The sequence below is a fragment of the Gopherus flavomarginatus genome, chromosome 7 (assembly GCF_025201925.1).
Source record: "Gopherus flavomarginatus isolate rGopFla2 chromosome 7, rGopFla2.mat.asm, whole genome shotgun sequence".
Classification (NCBI taxonomy): domain Eukaryota; kingdom Metazoa; phylum Chordata; order Testudines; family Testudinidae; genus Gopherus; species Gopherus flavomarginatus.
Window position 1 is genome coordinate 55,644,942 of NC_066623.1, and position 21,715 is coordinate 55,666,656.

Below are 21,715 nucleotides of genomic sequence, written 5' to 3' on the forward strand. Positions count from 1 at the left end.
GCTATGGAACCTGGTTCTTAGCCTAGGTAGTAAAGGCTCATGATTTTATATCCAGATATGTCAGATTTAATCCTTTCAGATGATGATTTATCCAGAGGAATTGTTCCACATTGGAGTTTCTGGAAGACAAAGATATTGAGTAGACTGCTTAACAGTCAGAGCATCTCAAATCCATATCTACATCTCATGACAAGAACTATGTCTCCTTGTCATCCTATCTCCTCTTCCAGCCTCAGAGGGTACCTCTTTATTGCAGGGTAGCCTGGGTTAGCCTGGCACTGGTGTGAGCAGCCACATTGCAAAGCTACAACTGAGTTACTGCATCCTAACTGTTGCTGGACTCCACCATGTGTGTTGCTAGGACTTCTGGAGGCATATCGCATGATTCTTTGTGCTGAAGTAAGCTGAGCCATTCCCTTTGAATTGTGGAAGACCTAGTCTGTCCTTCTGGGCATACGGGGAGGAATTTTGGGAAGGCATTGGAGGATTGCCAGTGCTCGGAGTGGGTTTGCAGTGTGGATGCTGGTTAAGTGGGTGGGATGCCATCCTGAGTGAAAGTGGAACCGAGTCTTTAACCCAGGGGTTCTCAGGCCACATATTTTGGTGGCCTCAGAGTGCAACCACCAACTCTTGCTGGTGGCTGCTCTCACACTTTTCCTTAAAATACTTAATTAGCTTTAAGAAAAGTAAATAAATATACACATCCAAATCATTGTAATAAACAGAGGTAGTTGCTGGCCTAGATAAAGCTGCAAAGACACCAAGCTGAGTATGAGAAATCTGAATGACCAATTTATTATTTTCCATTCACTTTTATTTTTCTCACATTCTGTTACCCTGAAGAGTTTTTAGAAAGTTATACTGTAATTCTGGTCTCTAAAGGAGATTCACAAAAGCAAAATAAATTGTATCTGAAAGCTCTTCTGAAAATTGAGTCATAGATGTTACATTTTAAGGCAGCTGAAGGTTTGATTATTCTACTCTTGACTGCTTTTAAATTTCCAGTTACCATAACAACTTTGATATTCTTTATTTTTAGCACATCAGTTGCCATAACAATAAAATACAGCTTTTTGAATGTAACCTTTTTTCTCTTTTTTTGTCTTTTGTTTTACAGAGAAACTTTTTCTGGGGAAAAATGTTTAAATGCATAGCAAAATTTCCCCTATAATATGAACACTTTAGTTAAAATATGATTGTTGTCAAAGTAAATCGTTTTCATATAATATAATGGGTTTTCACATGAGGTCTTTGAAGGCTGAGCCTTTATTTCCATGAATTTGAATTGTTTGTGCACAGGTCTCTTAGGAAAATCGGTGTAGATATCTGTATGGAACCTTCGCTTGGGTAGAAAATTAATTAGTGCTGGAATTTTGTTTCATGTTCAATACATTCTTGAAAAGTGTTTAATTCTTCTAGATTCAAACAAAATCTAGCCTTCCCCAACATGTTTGTTTATAGTGACTGGTTATTTCTAAGGAATAACAGATATCTTCTAGAGAGAAGCCTGCTTTTTTTTTTCTTTTTTGCTATTGAAAGCTCATCTCTTTTTTCTGATATCGTTTGCATTTTTAATTCTCTAAAGGTTGCCTTAGAGACTTGTCTTTCAAGTTTTTTGTTGTTGACTGAATAGACCTGGCATTTATCATTCATGCTTTTTTTAAATATAGGTTATAAATAACATGCATACTGAAAGAACACAATACTTTTTGACAACATATTGGTCCATATTAAAACCAATGCATTAAATTAATTTTGGGTTGCTAGTAGATGTCCAAAGGAGGACATTTTGATGTAGTTGGGGATCATCCATTTAAACAACATAAGTCTTTTAAACTTGCAGTATTTCCAAAATAGCTGGCCATTTTGTTCTCATTACAAGGATGGTGGAAAATTCTGGGCTCTGTTTATACTTGCACTGTAAAGTGGAGGCATGTTGGGGAGAGCGGGCACTGCATGGAATTACTTGGCTTGTGTAAAGCAAATTAACTGCAAGAGGCCTTATGATGTGGAACCTGTAATGAGGCCGGAGGGGTTTACTTACAAGTATGTAACAGGTAGACAGTGCTTCCATTACTCTGTTTATGCTCCTCCCCAAGCTGCCCTGCCCAGAATTCCTCAGGCATTCAGCTTAATTCTCTCTACCTCATATGCCAGTGTGTATGCGTGCATTGGGGTAAGGACTGCCTGTGCCTTCCCAGACATGGTGGAGGGGTCATAATATAACCCAATATGAGTAGCTGCCAAGTTTTGTTATGCTTCCTGAGACATTTTAGGGAATTAATTTACTTATTTGCAAATAGTATGCCCCATGCTGCAGAGGAAGGCAAAAAACCTCCAGGGCCTCTGCCAATCTTCCCTGGTGAAAAATTCCTTCCTAAAGTAAACTATAAAGAAGTTAAATATTTTTAGAAAAAATATGAGATATTTTTGCCCCTTTGGCCTGAGCAAGTATCCACTATTCTGGGCCTTGCACAATTGTTTCCATTAGGAGAAGGAGGAGAAATTGATGATGAGAGTCAGATATTTCTCTGCATGGTCTGTCTATGACTACCAGTTTCAAAGGGGCCAGAGGAACAGTAGTTCTATACATTGTGCGGGCTGAGCATGCCTTCTCCTGACTGCAACCCTGGCCACCAAGCATAATTATGTAGAAGTTCCTTTGTAACTCATAAATGTTACACATCCCAGGACTGTGTGTTGCAACACTGCTGGGATGACCACCCAGGCTCTTCTTCATAAGAGATGTTGAGAAACACATCTTCACTGTGATCTTAGAACAAATTTTGTAGAATGTACACAACATTTTCTTGAGGAGTAGATCCATCCAAACCACTTCCACAGCACACATCACCTTTCATAGCTCAACATCTTGAAGAGTGGCATCAGCAGTCCGCTGCATACGTTTCAGTAAAAAGTATAGTTACTCTGCTGTTTCTGCCTGTGAGGGTGGCAACTCAGAAGACTTTCTCGAAAGATCATTGGCAAATAAATTGACTTCCTTTGGTATATACTAAATTGAAATCATACTGCTACAACTGAATAATACACCACTGCAACATCACATTCAGTAGGTCAATGACCTTATGATAAAGGCCAGGACAGGCAAATAATTGGTTTCTAAAGTGAAATGTCTTTCCACTAAGTAGACTTTGAAGCATACAATAGCAAGAACTCCAAACTAATCTGGAAATGCTTTGTTTCTGTCAGGGTGAGAGCGTGACCACCTATGTATTGAGGTAAGCCAATGAACGAATGTAAACTGCTACGACCAGAGTACCCTGGTTGTCAGGGTAATGATAGTGAAGCAACAGTTTGTAGCATTGGCTACACTCAATTGGCTGATAGATACTACACTAGAAACTCTACAGCAGGGATTGGCAACCTGTGACACGCAAGCCTATTTTTTTGATGGCAAACTCAGCGTGCCGCCACTCTGGGGTTTCTGCTGCCAGCTGGGGTCCCTCTGCCAGTCCCACTCAGTGTCTGCTGCTGGCCTGGGTGAAAGAACCCCAGGCTGGCAGTGGGCTGAGACCCCAGCTGGCAGGAGTCCCCAGAACTTCTGGTTGGAGTTCCAGTGCAGGCAGAGGGGTGGGTCCAGGCCTCTGGCTCTGCTCAGCCCTACCAGCTGCCAGCTCCCCTCACCTCAGCTGCCGATCAGGGGTTCCAGCCGCTGACCTCCTACCAGCTGGTTAACAACTGATCACTCAGAAGCCTGTGTGCAGCTTAAAGTATCCAAATACGTGCCAGACATTTGAAAAACTCAGCAAGAAAAAGCAAGGGCAAGGATCACACTAAACTGATAAGATCTGCATTTTAATTTAATTTTAAATAAAGCTTCTGAAACATTTTGAAAACCTTGTTTACTTTACATATAACAATAGTTTGGTGTTATAATACAGAGAAGACTGGACACACCACTTCTGAAAAGTTGCTGACCCCTGCTCTACAGTATCTTTTGCAAAACTGCACTGGCTGCATTTAACTTTATGCCAGCTTGTTGGAGTTGTGTTGGCACCTGGTCCAGAATAGCATTGGATATTATGAAGGAGCTGAGAGACTACTCTCTGAAATATCCCAGGAGCAGAGTCTAAGCCCAAAGGGAGTTATTGATAGCTGTACCTCTGAGATAACATGCTGAAAGTCAATAACTGCAAGCCACAGATCTGGGATCCACATACCCAGCTAGTTACCTCTTTGAAGGTTGACAATTAAAAGTCCCCACATCTCATATATTTGAGTGCCCTAAAATTTGTGCAGTTGAATATCACCATTTTTCTCATATATGATCACGGAGAGTGAGTTCAAATCTGTAAACCCTTCACCCTCCCAAATGTTGCCATTATCTTTCATGCTCTGCAATTCTGCTTGGAGCTTGTCTACAAGTGTGAAAGATATATGATGTGCAGGTGGTGAAAAGAGTATTAGCAGGGTGCTAAGTACCTTGGGAGCTTTTAATTGCTAGTCATTTGTCCAGTAATGTACTTAGCAGTTCAAACTTTTATTTGGCACTTGAAAGTATTGTGTAGTGTATTTAATAGCTAATATATTTCAGATGACTCCAGTGTAATTTCCATGCACTGAGGCTATGCATTAACATTGTTAGCTGCACAGTGGATGGGTATGTTGTGGTAAATGAAATACATGTTTTTAGACCTTAAATATACTTTCACAACCCATTAAATACACATTAGTCACATAACCAGAAGGAGAGGTTAAAGAAAAAGACAATGAAAATAATGATGCCCTCTATCAAGTGTCTAGGGAAGTGGTAGTTAATGTCGCTTTGTATATTTACCAGTTCATTATTTTTGCCTGCCTCTTACTGCTAGTAGAAAGACTGGCCTGTTAGTTTGAATGGCAGTGTCCATAGCCATGTGACCCTGGCTGAGGGCATATACATGATTGCTGCTGTTTTCCCCTTCCTAAAGCAATACCTTGAGATGGGTACCCAGCTAAAGTGAGTCCTGGATGACTGTCTCCTTCATGCTAAGTCACCTATTTTTTTGCTTTATATTCTCTTTCCACTCAATATGTGCTCAACCCATGTGTGCTTATCTAACTTGACACTGTAGTGCTACCTTTGTTGCCAGATATTAGAACTGCCTACTAAGTGATGCAAGAGAGCAGTATCCTTTACACTTCTCCACAGCACCCTTCTCATGTAAATCATCCTCCAGCCAGTTTCCCACAGGGCTTTTAATTTTCATTGACTTGAGGAGTGAAAATATTCCATGTATATCCACAATTTGGTACTCAGATGTATGTACAACTCTGAACTGAGTTTGTAATTTCAAAAGTGTAGCCACTTAATCCCTGAGGTTCCAAACATTTTTTTTAAAGGAAAGCTGCAGTGATCTGTTCTAAGAACTTAGCTTAATATATACAAATATGAATATATGAATGGAGTCTCTATGTTGGTCATTAATACCAAGTTTTTAATCATTATGAAAGGTGGTGGTGTAATACACAGGGGCATAAAAGGACCAGACAGAGAACTTTAACATATTCCTGGCCAATTTCCTTCTCTGATCCAGTTCTGCACAGCTTTTTCCATTTGTTTTCCTGTCAGTTCCCAAATTCTCAAGAGCTGCCCAGGCACAGATATGAGAATCCAGCAATTGATTACCTCTGTCTGCCTAAGGGATTTCAGTCTCATGTCTTTCCCTGGATGACCAGTTCTGCATAGTTCCTTGCATAGTGTACAGCCATGGTGGAAGTAACTTTCTTAATGACAACTTTTTTTAGTGACAGCGGGTAGAGTAAATACAGGATGGAAAGCAGTAGGGAGGGAAGTATTTGACATGGAGAAGAGAATTTCTGCTAGCAGCTGACCTGTGAGGTGATTTGGGTAGAGCCTGGAAGAAGGGAAGAGACTAGGGGCTGAATTTGAGACTACAAGGCAGAAGGTGGACAAACCATTTGTATTTACCTTAAATGTAGAGGTGGAGGAAAACTAAGGAATCAGCAGGGCTTCTTTTGCAGCTGAGAACAGGAAAGATTGCAGGGGGGAGGCAGAATTGAGGAGAGCAGAAGGGAAAGATGTTAAGGGATTGGGGAACAGAGCAATGGACAGGATGGAGAACAGTGAGCTCAGGGGGAAGAGAAATATGAAATAAAAATATGAAAATAAATGTACAGGAAAAAATATTTAGGCCTGGTCTACATGGGGGGGGCAGGAGGCGGGAGGCGGGGAGATCAGTTTGAGTTATGCAACTTCAGCTACATGAATAATGTAGCTGAAGTCGATGTACTTAGATTGACCTACTGTGGTGTTTTCACCGCGGTGAGTCGATTGCTACCGCTCCCCCATCGACTCTGCCTGTGCCTCTTGCGGCGGTGGAGTACAGGAGTTGACGAGAGAGCGCTCAGTGATCAATTTATCGTATCTAGACTAGACACGATAAATCGACCCCCCGCTGGATCGATCGCTGCCCACCAATCTGGTGGATAGTATAGACATACCCTTAGAGCTGAAACTGAAATAGGGATGAAAAGGGAACCAAGGTAAACAAATTCAGGGGAGGAAAAAATCTAGAATAGAAAATAAAGAAAAGGCTGGAATTAGATAGAAATGAAGTAAACTATAAAGAAGTTAAGTATTTTTAGAAAAAATATGGAATATTTTTGCCCCTTTGGCCTGAGTAAGTATCCACTATTCTGGGCCTTGCACAGTTGTTTCCATTAGGAGGAGAAATTGATGATGAGAGTCAGATATTTCTTTGGTACAATCCTGTTTATTTACAGTGAATGTACACAAACTACTATTTCCCAGGGCTCAGTAAGGAGTTTCCTTAATCACAATTTTCAAGTCTACTTCTTCAGTGATTTTTGTGTCCAAGAAACTCTGTGTGGGGGAAACCCCTGTTAATCTCCCAAGGATGGTTTTGCTCAGACCTTGCCAAATGGTCTCTTGCTGCGGGTGGTAGCTTCTGTTGTTTCCAGCTATTTCACTATATAAGGGACATTTAATTGTTCCATCCATTAAAGTGTGAAAGAAGGGTATTTAGCTCACCCCATAGTTTGAACCAGATCTGCAATTGTCTGTAGATTAAACAACTGCTTGATGGCAGCTATAACACCTTCCACCATACCATTGTATATAAAGGGGAAGTAATGAAACAGAACAAAAAACGAGGACAAGTTTTGTTTAAGAAAATAATAATTTTGGGCTATATTGTCTCCTAATGATCTACATGTGGAGGCCCTTGTTGTGTTTGGCTTTTCCCCTGCCCATGCAGGAATGGAGCAGTGCGGCCTCCAAGGCATAACATCAGTTTCTCCATACCCTGCAAACTTCATGGGTTTGGCAGGATTGGCTAGTTTCTGCTTAATTTGCACCCACGCTCTTCGACATGTAAAAAAGACCATATAAATTACTGTAGACAGTTTGTAACTTGCACTGTTTCCCTCTCAGCTGTTTGAGAAAATCCATAATGAGTTGGGCTCTAGGAGCAGCTGAGGTCTGGGGAGCCACTGGCAGCTTGCCACTTGGCTTCTTGTCTGACTTTACTCCCTGAATGGAAGAACTCAAATCTCCCCTACTTTTGTATGGTAATTCTCACACAAGGAAGCAGGGACACTTAAGTAATCTAATTACTTTATCACTTTTATTATAATTCATGAAACAGTATCATGTTACACAAACTGAAAAAGAGTCCACATGTATTGACATTGTTTCCATACTATGTACACACTGGGTAGTTAGTATCCTCCTGGACTCCTTTTACAACTTCCAAAATGTGAGAGCAGGGTTGCTGCTTACAAGTAAGTGCAGGACTCTTTCTGAGGCCAGTAGAAAGACCTGACATTTCAAAAATCTGCTGGACCAGATGTAATGAGTGAGTTGGTTCTCAACTGACAATTTCTATTTAGTGATGCATCTCTGTAGGAAGCCTAGTTTGATTATGCACATTAGGACTTGAAAGTACGAGTTTCAACATTCAAAATTATTATGTGGAGTCATCCCAGATTGAAGTGCAAGCTGGATGAGGTAATTACATCTTTTATTGGACCAACTTCTGTTGGTGAGAGAGACAAGCTTTCAAGCTACAGAGAACTCTTCAGGTCTGGGAAATGTACTCAGAATGTGACAGGAAAATACAAGGTGAATACACCAGATTGAGGTGTCAGCAGAGGCGATTTTGGAACAAACTGATTAATTAAACAGTAATAAGTCATCAGGACCAGATGGTATATACCCAAGAGTTTTGGAAGAAACTATCACTTAAATCAGCCTCTCTACCAGACAACTGGGGATAGCTAATGTAGTGCTGATTTTTTTTTTTTTTAAAAAGACTCCAGGGGCAATACCAGCAATTACAGGCTTTTAAACCTAATTTCAGTACCAGGCAAATTAGTTGAAACTGTATTAAAGAACAAAATTATCTCTCACGCAGATAAATATGATATGTTGGGGGAGAAGAGTCAATATGGCTTTTGCAAAGGGAAATCATGCCTTGCCAATCAATTGGAATTCTTTGAGGATGTCAACAAGCATGTAGAAAAGGATGATCCAGTGCATATAGTGTACTTGGACTTTCAGAAAGCCATTGACAGAGTCCCTCACCAAAGGCTCTTAAGCAAACTAAGCAATCATGGGATAAGAGGGAAGGTCCTCTCACAGATTAAAAGACAGAAAACAAAGGGTAGGAATAAATTATCAGTTTTCACTATGGAGAAAAGTAAAGGGTGGTGTTCCCCAAGGATCTGTACTAGGGCAAGTACTGTTCAACATATTCATAAATGATCTGGAAAAAGGGGTGAATGCTGAGGTGTCAAAATTGGCAGCTGATACAAAATTACTCCGATAGTTAAATCCAAAGCTGACTGTGAAGAGTTACAAGGGATCTCAGTATAATGGGTGACTGAGTGACAGATAGTAGATGAAATTCAGTGTTGTTAAGTGTTAAGTAAAGCACATTGAAAAATAATCCCAACTATACATACAATATGATGGGGTCTAAATTAACTGTTACAACTCAAAAAAGAGATGTTGGAGTTGTGGAAAGTTCTCTGAAAATTATCCATTCAGTGCGCAACGGCAGTCAAAAAAGCTGACAATCTGATGAACTATTGGGAAAAGGATAGATCATGAAACAGAAAATATCATAATGCCACCTTATAAATCCATATGATGCCCACATCTTGAATGCTGCATGCAGTTCTGGTCACCCCATCTCAAAAAAGATAGAACTGGAAAAGTTGCAAAGAAGGGCAAGGAAAAGGATTAGGGTATGGAACAGCTTCCAGGTGAAGAGAGATTAAAAAGATGAACTGTTTAAAAAAGAGACAACTAAGGGGGGATGAGATAGAGATCTATAAAATCATGAATGGTGTGGAGAAAATGAATAGGGAAGTGTTATTTACCCTGTCTTTTAACACAGGAACTAGGGGTCACCCAATGAAATTAATAGCAGGTTTAAAACAAACAAAAACACGTATTTCTTCACACAACACATAGTCAACCTGTGGAACTCGTTGCTGGGCAATGTTGTGAGGGCCAAAAGTATAACTGGGTTAAAAAAAGTATTAGATAATTTCATGAAGGACAGGTCCATCAATGGCTATTAACCAGTATTGCCAGGCATGCAATCCTATGCTCTGGGTGTTTGTAAACGTCTAACTACCAGAAGCTGGGACTGGACAACAGGGGACGGATCACTCATAATTGCTAAGGTTAAGATTTTGTTACAGTTATTTTTAGTAAAAGTCACAGACAGGGCACAGGCAATAAACAAAAATTTGAGGGAGCCTGTGCCCTGTCTGTGACTTTTACTAAAAATAACTGGGAGGAGGGCAATTGGGGGAAGAGGAAGGAATGAGAGCTGGAGCCCCATGTGCGGGGGACTGACAGCCTAAGCCCCTCCACCACAGTGGGGTGCACAGCGTAGCTGAAGCCACGGTGGGAGCAGAGATGGGGAAGGGGGCACACAGAGCTGCATCTCTGACTTAGCTGTGGGGAGCTGGTAGGGGAGCATATGGATCTGGCCCCAGCTACAGCCACTGACAGCTGAAGCCAAATAAATCATGGAGGTCTGGTAAAGTCACAGAATCCATGACTTCCATGACCTCTATGATTAAACTGTATCCTTAATAATTGCCCTGTTCTGTTAATTCTCTCTGAAGCATCTGGCAACCAGCCATTGTCAGAATATTGAGCTGAATAGACCAGTGGTCGGTCTCAGTATGGCTGTTGTTATTTAGACATCAGTAAGTTTCAAAACTATTGTCATGTAAACTTTATTATTTTAAATTTACCTTTCTATGATTCCCTTAATGTTAGGTTTAACTGCTGCTAAATTTGAAGTGTCTGATTTTCGGTGTTTTAAAAGGTGTAGACAAGTCCTTCATTTTTAGCCTGGATCATGTGTGGAGTCCAGCAGAAGGAAGGGAGGAGTAGGGATGTCTCATCCACTTTTCCTCTCCCAAGCCTTCTCCTCACCCCATCAGCGGCTGCAAGCAAGTGGGAAAAGAGAAGAGTCAAAAATCCTTTCCTTTGCTACCCTTGTGGTGCAGTTAGGTGTTACTCAGAGCTGAGCCTAAAGGCTCAATCTAGTTCTAAAGCATTTTGTTGAAGCAATTTACAATAGCAAGTGATTGGAATATCTTTCATATTGCACTAATGTACTGCTTTATATTTCTCTTAAATCCATCAATTGGAGGAATACAGTAGCACAGCTATACCAGTGTATTTCATAGTTATGTTGCTTCAGTTCAATATGCAGTTCTGATTTCTAGAGATCTGTCATTCAGCCTTGAAAATTTGCTCCAGGCTGAATTTGCAATACAAGATGTTAACCCAGGAGCAACTGTTGCCAAATTTTGTCTGTGGTTTGATGTAGCAGAATTGCAAGACTTTGTAATTAGATACTTTATTCTGTTTTATTCACTCTCTAAAACAAAATCTGTGACAAATGTATTTTGCTGGCCTTTAGACAAAATTGTGCTGTGCTGCACTGGTGTATGGGTATTTTCTGAATATACTGAATGTTTCAGTTTTGTGTTAAAAATGTGTCTAGTGTGAATGTAATCATTTTACTTTATACCCATTTTGTATCATAGAATGACAAAACACATGTTTAATATCCATAACCAGAAGAGGAATAATATAATGAATATGTATTGGTATTACATAAATCAGTTAATGGAGTTTAAAAAATCTGTAGACTTTAACACTACAATGGTCTGTTACATTGTCTCAGACCGACCTACTGGAAGAAAATTGTTCTTACCAAAAATTTTTTTTAATAACTTGCTAAATATACAATTAGACATTTTGAATTATTTTAGGGACTTATTTTAATTTACCCCTTTAAAATCAATTGGTAACTCTCATTTTTTTTTACATTAAACTAAATCAAATAATTGGTTAATGTTAAATCACTTAAACATTTTAGAAGCAATAAATGTTAGAGTCATTCTTAACAAATACTGTGGGAATAACTTTCTCAACATTGTCTTTAGGTATTGCAGTAGATAATGCTGTATACTCCATAAATATACTGTGCTGAGAAGTCTGCATATCTAGACATAATAGAGCAAATTAATTAGATAGTTTGAGCCTTAATTTTAAATGTCTTTGCATTTGGGTATTTATTTTGGATCTTAAACATAGCTTAAATGTATTTTTTATGATTTTGTAGTTACATTAACGTGTCTACATTTGTCTTTTTTAAATAGTTCAGTAATTTGAATTGATAAGAGGGTAGAAGCTGATTTTAAACTTTTACAGATCAAAATAGAACAGCATGTTTTTGATTTTTAAAAGAATCTGTTTGACTTTATGAAGGTTAGCACTTATTTGTTTAATAATTAATAGGTCTTTCCTGCCAATAAGGATTAGATTACTGCTGACTTGCTTTAACTGGTGATTGTTATAGTAATATTATGGTAGTTTCTATGTGGTATGCAAAGGTACATCTATGAATAATTTCATGTTTTGCTAATCTGCAGGATATAACCCTGTGGAAGTACTAGAAGGGAAGCCTCTTTCAGAAGTTTCCAAATATGATTAATATATTATAGGGAAATGGTCAGTTCCATTGTCTTAATTTGTCATTCTTATTTGCCTCTTGCTGTGTAAGCCTGCATTGTGCCTGGCAACTGTTACCTAGTGACAATTTCAGCTGCCTTAGCCATTGGCTGTGCTGTTGATTGAGGCAGAAGGACCGAGTCACCTTTCTGATAGTGAGTTCTTCTGCATCAGCTAAGGATAAAGAGGAGCAGCAGGCTCAGGTGCAAGCAATAATTTTGAGAGAGAATGTGAGGAATAGTGACAGCATCCTTGTAACTGCCTCACAGTAAATAGGACTTCTGTATCAAGCAGTTCACCATAGCAGCTGATAAGAATGAACATAGGTGAGAAACATTGGTTTATTGCTGTAGCAAGAGAATTTTTTTAAAAAGTAGTAATTTTGTAACAGATTAAATTACTTTTAGACAGAGAGAATGAACAACTGGCAAGTGTTTTGGGGATGTTATAAAATCAAAAAGAACCTTCTGTACAGCATGATGGTGCACCTTGGAAAATTAACTTCAAAAGAATGCTTTCTATCAAGCTACTGCATCAGAAGTGGAGAAAATGTTTCTTTTCTAGTGAATGAAATTCCTTCAGAAGGAGCAGTGAAGACTATCAAAAGCATCAGTGAGATATTAGTACTTTTAAAGGGACATTAAACAAATGCTAATATAATATCTACGTGACCTTGGAAATCTTTTTATTTGGATTGATTCGTTCTTGTCTGCCTCTTCCTAATCTCAGGAGTTCTAGGATTAAAGATATTTTAGTATTTCTGGGTTTTTTTAAAAACAAGACTGTGTACATTTAGTAACCAAGCTAATGGTCCTTGCACTAATCAAGCAGTTACTCAAAAATGAATACAGAAGAGGCTTTCTTTAACGTATGGCTGCTCCATAACTGCAAATACAATTAACAGGTAATGTCCAGCTATTAGAAGATCTGGTTTTTAAAGCAGTGGTTTATCATGCTATTCGTCTAATAAAAACAGAAAGTCTGTGGCAGCCTAGAAGATGAAGCTGAATGACAGAATAATGGAGTAAACAATGGCAGTTTTTCTAGTCTTATCAGCATTTCATTAGCTTCACAACAGAATGCAGATGGAAGTTTCTGTTCTTGTTGTATGGAGCTTGTGAAAGGATTCAGGTGTTGCTAGAGAGCTGAGAAATATCATGGATGTACCCATGAACTTCACTGTGCTGATCCACTGTAGCAGATATGGCATTATTTCTGAAGAAAATTATTTTTGATTATCACTGCTGAAATGAAATGCAAGATGGATTTATTTTGTCTGTGAGGACCTTGGATTGTGCTGCTGACATTGATAGTTGTAGTGGACTGTAACTGTTTAAAAGAGTTTTGAATACTGACTTAAAGCTCCAAAATTTTGTGCTTACATTTTTCTGATTTTTAAGTGATTACACATGATCTTCCTCAGTGTACAGGTAAATGTATGTTTTCCTTCCTGGGAGTCAGAGGACAAACCTGGCTTTCCCCATACCCTTCTCCCTCCAAATAAAATTCATTATTCATACACAAATTGTGGTGAGTCTATTGGAATTACCCTGGACAGAAATGTTTTCCTTACCTCTCTAATGAATAGAATATATGAAGCAAAAATCTCCTGAACGGAGCCAAAAGACACAGCTCAATACGGTGAACTTTTCCTTGGCTTTCCAGACATTTTGTAGTTTAATTATTTAAATTAACATAAAACATTTAATTCATTTCTAAAGATTGCTGATTCATGAAACCTGTGTTGTATTGAGACATTTTCCTCTTTTTATTATTGGTATTTTTCTAGCTAATTCCAAAGAAATTGCCTTTCTCAGGAAAAAACAATCACAGAATTTCTTTTGAGGCAGTTGACTTTTTCCTGTCTCTCCCCCTCCCCTGCCTCTTTTTGTTTTTGTTTTTGTTTTTATTTTCATCTTCCACAAATACAGTAAAAAGAACCTGTTTTCTTTAGAAGTGCCTTGTGTTTGATAAAGATGGATCAAGAGCACTGGAGGAAACCCGTCAGTGGCCTTTTTTTCTTCTTTCTGGCTTTTTTTTTCTTTCCTCAAAGCTGAGGTGTGTCAGAGTGTTGCATTGATGCTGAAGAGGAATCAACAGCTATGAGACTGTAACCTCCCTGAGAGAAGTGCTGGCCATATCTACAAAAAGAGATCATGAGACTCTGAAGCAGAGTTTAGCTGATGTTGGGCAGGTCACCTACTCACCATAGCTCTGACTGCAGACTTCCCTAATCCCAAACCATGAACCACTCCAGATGGACTGAATGGAGGACTCTGAACATGAGCAGTAGCATTGTGAATGTGTCTGAGCATCTCTCTTGTCCGCTAGGATTTGGCCACTACAATGCAGTGGACATCTGCATCCTTGAGACAATCGTTATTGTTTTGCTAACATTTTTAATTATTGCTGGTAATTTAACTGTAATATTTGTCTTTCACTGTGCTCCACTTTTACATCATTATACCACCAGCTATTTTATTCAGACCATGGCCTATGCTGATCTTTTTGTTGGAGTTAGCTGCCTGGTTCCTACATTATCATTGCTTCACTACTCTACAGGTGTCCATGAGTCCTTGACTTGTCAGGTTTTTGGATATATCATCTCTGTGCTGAAGAGTGTCTCCATGGCATGTCTTGCTTGCATCAGTGTTGACCGCTATCTTGCTATTACAAAACCTCTCTCCTATAATCAACTGGTCACACCTTGTCGCTTGAGAATCTGTATCATTTTGATCTGGATATACTCTTGTCTGATCTTCTTACCTTCCTTTTTTGGTTGGGGAAAACCTGGTTACCATGGTGATATTTTTGAATGGTGTGCTATCTCCTGGCTCACCAATGCTTATTTTACTGGCTTTATTGTGTGCTTACTATATGCTCCAGCTGCTTTGGTAATCTGCTTCACGTATTTCCACATCTTCAAAATTTGCCGGCAGCACACCAAAGAGATAAATGACCGGAGAGCTCGTTTTCCTAGCCACGAAGTGGATGCTGCTGGAGAGACTGGGCACAGCCCTGACCGCCGCTATGCCATGGTTTTATTTCGGATAACCAGTGTGTTTTACATGCTTTGGCTCCCCTATATCATATACTTTCTGCTGGAGAGCTCTAGGGTGCTGGATAATCCAGCACTTTCCTTCTTAACAACATGGCTTGCTATAAGCAATAGTTTCTGCAACTGTGTGATATATAGCCTCTCCAACAGTGTTTTCAGACTGGGACTCCGGAGACTGTCAGAGACAATATGTTCATCTTGTCTATGTTTAAAAGACAAGGATGTACGGGACCCCAAACCTAGAAAACGAGCTAATTCCTGCTCCATTTAAAGAAAACTGGGACAACTAATGAAATGCAATCTGACATTGGGTTTGGATAGCATTTGATACATCTGGAAATTTGCCACAACAGAAATATTTACTTGAATAGCTCCTATGACATGAGATGTGGGTTTGGAAGTGATTCTAATAAAGGAAAATGTTGCTATTAAAGGGCACTGAAAGGGTACGCAAATTATTTTGAATATGGATCTTGTGAAATTGTGTGGTGGTATGACAGAAATTTAACAGAAGATTTAAGAAATCAATATCTCATATCTTCCGCAGGACATGACATAACAGGCATTTCAAAGCAGGCCCCCCCCTTGGGATAAATTAGTGACTTATTAATTTTTTTTCCTTGTAGAGAAATTGTCGTATGTGGCAAGATATACAGTAGTCTCTCGCATTAAAATAAATGTTTTTAAACACAGTGGGTGGCTCTTCATAAATAATATCAACAGAGGATGCATAATAAGTGTTGGAATTTAACAATCAGCTGCCCATAGACTTTGCTTGTGGTGTTTTGTACTATTTTCAGTTGTACAAATATCCTCTAAACCCCTTCTCCCCCATACAAATTAAAGAAATGGATGGGTACACTTTTTGGATAAAGTTTAAAGTTAGTTTTATTTTTTGCATTTCTGGTGCAGCTTCCACAAAGCCTGCTTCCCCCGACCCCCCCATTGCCATTTTTTACATGCCGTGCACCCTGGGTTCCATTATTCAGAAGCGACTTAGTTAATGAAGGAGCCTGTCAGATAAATATAATTTCAAATAACTACTTCTTCAGAAAATTCTGGCTATTTTTACTAGCTTGATAATTGCACTCACCATATTCTAGTAAGTTTTACAAACTTTGTTCTCTGGATCCTGCTGAATTAGCACACAGTATTGATGTGGTGTCCTTTAGGATGTACTAAAGCTTTTCCTTTAACGGTTACACAAATAATCCTAATGCAAATATGATAGCCACACACAGCAGTGTAACATCACTGCTCAGTGAATTTAAAAAATTTTTTAATGGAAAATAACTTTTCTGTGGGGTCTGAATAGCTTACTGTTGTAGCTGCCAATCCTTTGTGTGAACCTAGCTTGCACATATTGTATTTTTTTAAAAAAGAAAATGTAAAGTATGTGGTCTGTACCTAATGTTTCATAGCATATGGAGTAGGTCAATTTTAAGTCTACAGGATTTTAAAAAAGAATTACTTGCTCTGAGAGAGACTTTTGTGCAGTTATTAAATAGATATTTATTAGAGGAGGAGGTGGAGAGACAATTTAGTATAAAATACAGATAAGAGCCTCTGTATTGCCTTTTGTATTGCCTTTCAGGTTCACCGCTTAAATAAAATACTTTGCAAGGGCACTACTTGTGTAATAAATTGCCTGGGGTTCAGATATAGTATGACAGGTACTGGAATATTTTAATTATTATTTTTGACCCAAGGTGCAGATGGTAGTTTGTTTTGTTTTTTAAAAAGGCCCAACTTTTGCTCCTCTTAACAGCTGTGCTATAGTTCCTTATTTTACCAAAATGCATATAATGAAATTGTGCCTATGACTTTTCATAACAGAAGTCAACCCTCTTTGCACACCAGTGATTTGACTACAGTAATCCCTTTAAAAATAAAAATGTAAGCACTGTTTTATTGAGGTGGTTCTGAACCCCTGTACATTTTTAAAACTGTAAGAAAAGTAAGAAAAAATAAAAAGAATAAAGTAGTAGTATGTATATCAAAACCAGATTTGGATTTAGTTCCCTGATGTTATTCTCTGTTCTCCGAAAGTCCAAATGGGTGACAACTAAGGAATTTATAATTTAAAAAACCCCAACACTTTAATTTGTGTTTTTTTGCTTTCCCTACATCATGTGTCTGTCATTGTGTCTAATATTGTGTATTGGTGAGGCAGGTTGAAGTGCCACTCAGAACTTTCCTCTAATCTAGATGAGCTTATTTGGGGTTGATAATTACCCCAGATTAATACTCCAGAAAAAATTTGAGAGGAATTCCTTGGTACCTTTGTCTTTACCCCATATATCTCATAGTTGTTTAAACAGATGAACCTATTGCTTCCCTTCTGAAGACAACGGGTGAAATTTTTAAAAGTGCTTAAGTGGTTTAGTTCTATTTTTAAAAGAGTTTTAGGCATTTTGGTGCCTACGTCTCATTGAAAGAGAGTGAGATTTAGGCTCCTAAGTGTCCAGAGTGGGTAAAAATCTATTTAAAAGAACTCAAAATAAGAGTTTATTTAAATTATTTTTTTATTTTTAAAACCCTTTTTAAAATGGCTTATGTTAAGTCCTAAATTTACTATAATCTATTAAAATAATTTAAATAAATAAAAGAAAAATGCTGCTTTAATGAGCCCTCTTCAAATTTTAATGAGTTAATGAGTTCAGGTTTTTTTTATGATACAGAGAATCAGATGGAAAATATCTCTAACTTTTGCAGTCAATTTAGCTTTATAAAGTCACAATACTGCATTCAGTATCTATATTATTTTTAATCTTTGCAATTGAGTGAATGCTAGTATTTACATTTAGTTTCAATTTCTGCTGAGCAGAAAATCTTTTGCCTTAATTACTTCTGTTTTCAGTTTATCTAGCCGATGAAGAGAAAATATTTTCTTCATTTGGACTAATTCATTCAAAACTGAAAAACCAACCTGGAGTTGAAAAAACAGGAAAGCGTGTTTTCTTCCAATTTATGAATTAAAAACCAGGTGTGAGAGAGAATTAGATCTATTAAGTCTAGAAGTTGAAGGACAAGGGGCTAGATTTTCAAAGGTATTTAGGTGCCTAAATATGCAGATAGGCTCCTAGTGGGATTTTGAAAAGTACCTAACTAGGTTAGATGCCTATCAGCACTGTTGGCCCCCAGATACCTTTTTTTTTTTTTTTTCCTGGTCACCATAGGCCAGATTTCTGACAATTCACGAACTACAATTTATACTTCCTTTGTTAAATACATCTGTTAGTCTTAAATGCAAAACCAATTGATAAACTTATGTATTCAGCACATTGAAAGTAGTTTTGTTTTATTGATAAACAATTTTTAAATGTTTTTCTTGTTCATTTTAAAATTAATTCCAATTGCCATCCAAATGTAAATCAACATAAATCTGGAGTAAAAAATTAATCTACTAAAAAATGCATCATTAACCATTTTCTAATAATAAGGAAATAATTAAGAATATGAATAAATGTATGTTAAACTATACAATTGTTTAAATAAGTGTGTATAAATACATGGTATTCTCCTGTTAGCAAAAAGTACCACATTTAGTGTAAAGGTTATATTTATTTGCAAATCAATATGTTTTAATGGTTGTACCAACCAATGAGAACAAACCTTTCTTTAGGAAAATGACTAAAGTATAAATGCAAAGCAGGGTTAAAATCAATGATTTCTTGCTGATGTAAATAATGATTAAAATTGGTGATTTAAATCAATCCACCTTGTAAATGCCTGAATCATTTTTGAAAATGGGATTAAGATCCTTCTGAAAATTTTACTCAGTGGATATTTCATAGATATCCCCAACTGTTTTGTAGTGCATGGAATCAAGCTTTGGTCTTCACGCTGCAGCTAGTTTTGCTAAACTCTGCATGGTGATTCTTTCACCTTTTTGGGGAAGTGTAACCTGTTTATTGGCCTAAAACCAGTCTATGCCCACATACTCATAATTCAGCTTGTAGTTAAGGCTGCCTATGGAAGGGTAAAGTAGCAGTATGCCAGTCTCTAATGAAAGAAGCTAATTTTTTAAGTTTAAGAAGGGGGAGAACTAGAGTACCTATCACCAAAGTCTCAAGTTATTAGTTTTGGTATGCATCACAGTGGTTCAAGTCTTAAAGGTGACTTGAAGAGGATCTTTGCCTTTTTGTTCTTATTTACTGATAGTGTAGGATTAAGATAGTTCAAAAGGGTTTGATTTCTAAAATAAATGAATGTTTTGCGGTTTTAACCTTCAAATATCAACCTTCCTTAGGGGACCCAAAGATGTGGTTTGGGAGATTTTACAGCACCTACTTCAAAGGAATTGAATAGATGTTGCTTGTTTGGTATTTGTGACATGATAAACAAGTCATATCTTGAGTCATCTGCAAAATTTGTTACGTGAAACATGATAGACAAAACCTGAATGTATAATGGGATGTTGGATGGGATGGGATCTGAGTTACTGCAGAGAATTCTTTTCTGAGTGAGTCTGAGTGGCTGGTGAGTCTTGCCCACATGCTCAGGGTTTAGCTGATCGCCATATTTGGGGTCAGGAAGGAATTTTCCTCCGGGGCAGATTGGCAGAGGCCCTGGAGGTTTTTCGCCTTCCTCTGCAGCGTGGGGCACGGGTCACTTGCTGGTGGATTCTCTGCAGCTTGAGGTCTTCAAACCACAATTTGAAGACTTCAATAACTCGGACATAGGTTAGGGGTTTGTTATAGAAGTGGATGGGTAGGGTTCTGTGGCCTGCTTTGTGCAGGGGTCGGACTAGATGATCACATTGGTCCCTTCTGATCCTAGAATCTATGAGTCTATGAGTCTATAATGTAAATAAACAGGAAAAAATTATTTTCTGGCAGTTTGTTACAATATAAAAATGTAACAAAATCACAGATTAACCTCTTTTCCTTAGTACGTTTCCTGTAATTGTGTGTGGTGATATTACACAACTTAACAAACCTCTTAAATCACTACTTTAGTTCAAAATGCTTTCTGTTATTTTTAATGTCTTTTTGATTTTCTCTAAATCTATTTGTTATGAGTCATTATAACCGAAAAAGTGCCTGATCCATGGGACAACTATATAAGGCCTGCAGGATTGATATAAAAAAAAGGTTTTTCTTCAGATTTACTACTGCTTTTTTAACTAGTTTGCCTACTGTTTACCATCATTTGAGTATGCAAAAATGTGTGCTAGCAATGTGACTCTTGCATTTGAGGCTTTGGGTTTTTGATTATGATGCTTATCCAGCCCTTTATAATTATTTCCATGGGTGAGTAGCCTGCATGCTCTGTGAGCCTCTAGGGTATGTCAGCTACAATAAAGCTGCTTTTATTCCAGAGAATTTCCTCTAGCTGATTTCATCTTTTTATGGCTGCTAGTCCTGATCCATTCTCAGAAGCAGACTTGGATCCCACCCAGCGTAAGTATTCTATATAAAACTAAAGGTAGGGGATGCCCTGAGCCTTGTCAGCATATCGTAGATATGCAGGAAATGGCAGCCAAGAAATAAAATAAAAAGGTCATTTAACTCTGTTCCCTGGCTTGTCCCGCCTATGTCACCCATAGCAGCTTCATAACTCCATGCTCTTCAATTGGATACTCTTCTCCTTCATACTCTTCTCTGACCTTCCTGGTCAACCCAGTCAACGAGACCTACTGAAGTTTATGGAATCCAGAAAGCTGCATAACTTCTCTTCTAAACAGGGCCATACGATCTAGATGTGCTATTGTTTTCTTGAGATTAGAATGAAATCTTTAAAAAGAGAAAACATATTGAAGGTCTGCTTGTTTTCTTGAAGGACAGTTTCCAGTTATGCAATTGGAATTCCACTGCAGCAATGACATGGTGGGGAAAAGCAAATTACATATTGCATAGATATTAACTGGGAAAAGGTGTTTAATTGACCCTGTACATACTGATGACTAACTGTGGGTATTTTAAAATAAGGTAATAAGAGTTACCAGTTATTCAGCAAGTTACAGAAATGTCTTAAAGTTGAACAAATCTTTTACTTTTCAAAAATAATATTAGGGCTTGTCTACACTGGCAATTAACAAAGCTGCAACTTTCTCGCTCAGGGGAGTAAAAAAAACACCCCCCTGAGCTCAGCAAGTTGCAGCGCTGTAAAGCACCAGTGTAGACAGTGCCCGAGCACTGGGAGCTGTGCCCTTCATTGAGGTGGTTTTTTTTGTTTTTTTTAAAGAGTGCTGCGACCGCCCAAGGCAGCGGCAGCGCTTTAGCATTGCCAGTGTAGACTAGCTCTTAGTTTAACAAATTTTTACTATAGCACCACAGGTGTGCATGATGGTTTACAGATCTAGGGACTAATTCACTTCTGCTAGCAGCGCCCTCACTGCAAGCCATCTTTGTGCAAATAGCAGTGGAGAGGAAAGTTCTTTTGCATATGAATCCAATCTTCCGTCATATAAAGGCGCAAAACCTGGCCATAATGAACTTCTGTTTGGAGAGCTGGCTGGAACTCTGTTACCTAGCAGTTAGAATTTTGAGCTGGTGCTCCACCGTAGAGATACTACAGCAGAATGTATATCAGGTGGTTTGCCTTTGCTCCTTGTCCGACGAGCAGAATCTGTGATACTTACCTCTCCATCCCTCTTTTCAGCCTTTGGAGAGATCAGC

General features: G+C 38.3%; 2 protein-coding genes across 13 annotated transcripts in view; both read left to right on the forward strand.

The window, feature by feature from the left end:
- Positions 1-21,715, forward strand: part of RABGAP1L (RAB GTPase activating protein 1 like) — a 567,720-nt gene that overhangs the window by 202,911 nt on the left and 343,094 nt on the right. The window lies entirely within an intron of this gene.
- Positions 14,278-18,785, forward strand: GPR52 (G protein-coupled receptor 52). The gene has a single exon (XM_050963340.1). It carries the CDS (start codon positions 14,278-14,280, stop codon positions 15,361-15,363), a length of 1,086 nt encoding a protein of 361 aa, XP_050819297.1. The 3' UTR covers positions 15,364-18,785.